This window comes from Chlorella variabilis, assembly GCF_000147415.1.
Source record: "Chlorella variabilis unplaced genomic scaffold CHLNCscaffold_16, whole genome shotgun sequence".
Classification (NCBI taxonomy): Eukaryota; Viridiplantae; Chlorophyta; class Trebouxiophyceae; order Chlorellales; family Chlorellaceae; genus Chlorella; species Chlorella variabilis.
In genome coordinates, this window is record NW_005435072.1 from 73,152 (window position 1) to 74,408 (window position 1,257).

Sequence of the window (1,257 nt, forward strand, 5' to 3'; positions counted from 1 at the left end):
CCGGCGGCCCTGCGCCTGCCCTGAGCCCCCTCCTCGCACCTCACCCGCCCGCCCACCCACCCACCCACCACCACACCGCCGCTCCTGCCCTGCCCGCCGCAGCAACGCCAACTTCACACTGGACATCCGCAGCCGCTGGGACAAGAACCGCAAGCAGGGTGCGCCTGGGTGGCCGGGGGGCAGCGGCGGGCCTGGGGCAGGCGGGGCAGTCGGGGAGGGGATGCGCCGCGGGGCAGGCGGCAGGGTCACGCCCAGCGCGCTTCGCCTGCCGCCCCTCTCGACCCCCAGTCCTTCAGGCCCCTACTTTCTTTTCTTTTCAGGCGCTTTCTTTTCCTACTTTCTTTTCACGCTTTCTTCCCCGTCCCTCTCCCCCCCCGCCTGCAGTCATCCAGCAGCTGAAGACCACCATGGAGGCGGTGTGCGCGCGCCGCAAGCTGCAGTGCCGGCTGTACGTGAAGAACGAGGCGGCGGCGGTGGAGGCGAACCCAGAGCTGGTGGAGGTGCGGCGGGGCGGGGCGGGGGGTGCGATGGCGTGGGGTGGGGTTTGGTGCGGTGGTGTGTGTGTGTCGTCTCCTATGGTGCATCGCCTGTTGTGTGGGGCGGGAGGGTGCTGGCTGTGTTGCACGGTGTGCGGCGGCTGTGTTGCCTGCGCCCTTGGATGCACTCTGGCGGCGGCCTGCCTGCCGGCCTGCCTGCCGCCTGGCCGCCCGTGCCTGCCACCCACCCACCTGCGTTTGCTGACCTCTGCCGTCCGCCTGCCGCTCCCTCCCGCTCGCCCGCCACCCTCCCTCCTCTCAGGGCCTGCTCAACGCCACCGTGGATGCGGAGTCTCTGGTGGCGCGGCTGCTGGCGCAGGCCCGGCTGCACGCGCCGCCCGCGCCGCCGCCCGCCGCCACCTGCGCCGCGCCCGCAGACGGCGGCATGCAAGGTGCGGGCGGCGGGCGGGCGGGCTGCTGCGGCTGCTGCGCCGCCGGGAGCAAAGTGTGCTCCAGGGTGGCATCTTGGAAAGAAAGAAAGAAAAGCAGGAGGAATTCGCCCTTGGGTGGATTGAGGAAGCCAGATGGGTGGCATCTTCCCAGGATGGACGGGTGGGCGCACCCCCCTGCCCCTGCTCCTGCCCACTCCTGCCCTGCCGGCCGCCGCCCCCGCAGGCACCCCGTGCGCCGAGCCCCCAGCGGACACCGAAACGACCGACGACAGCGACGCGGGCGCTGACGGCGACGTCACCGGGGATGCGGTGGCGGCGGCCGGGCGGGG

The 1,257-nt window shown here is 72.5% G+C and overlaps 1 protein-coding gene across 1 annotated transcript in view; it reads left to right on the forward strand.

Moving 5' to 3' along the window:
* The window catches only part of CHLNCDRAFT_53494 (hypothetical protein), a gene marked incomplete at both ends in the record, with an annotated part of 5,362 nt that overhangs the window by 3,324 nt on the left and 781 nt on the right, over positions 1-1,257 (forward strand). The window contains 4 exons of the mRNA XM_005845658.1: positions 103-158; positions 385-500; positions 799-928; positions 1,152-1,237. Coding sequence (XP_005845720.1) covers positions 103-158; positions 385-500; positions 799-928; positions 1,152-1,237 — 388 coding nt within the window. The remainder of the gene's footprint in view (positions 1-102; positions 159-384; positions 501-798; positions 929-1,151; positions 1,238-1,257) is intronic.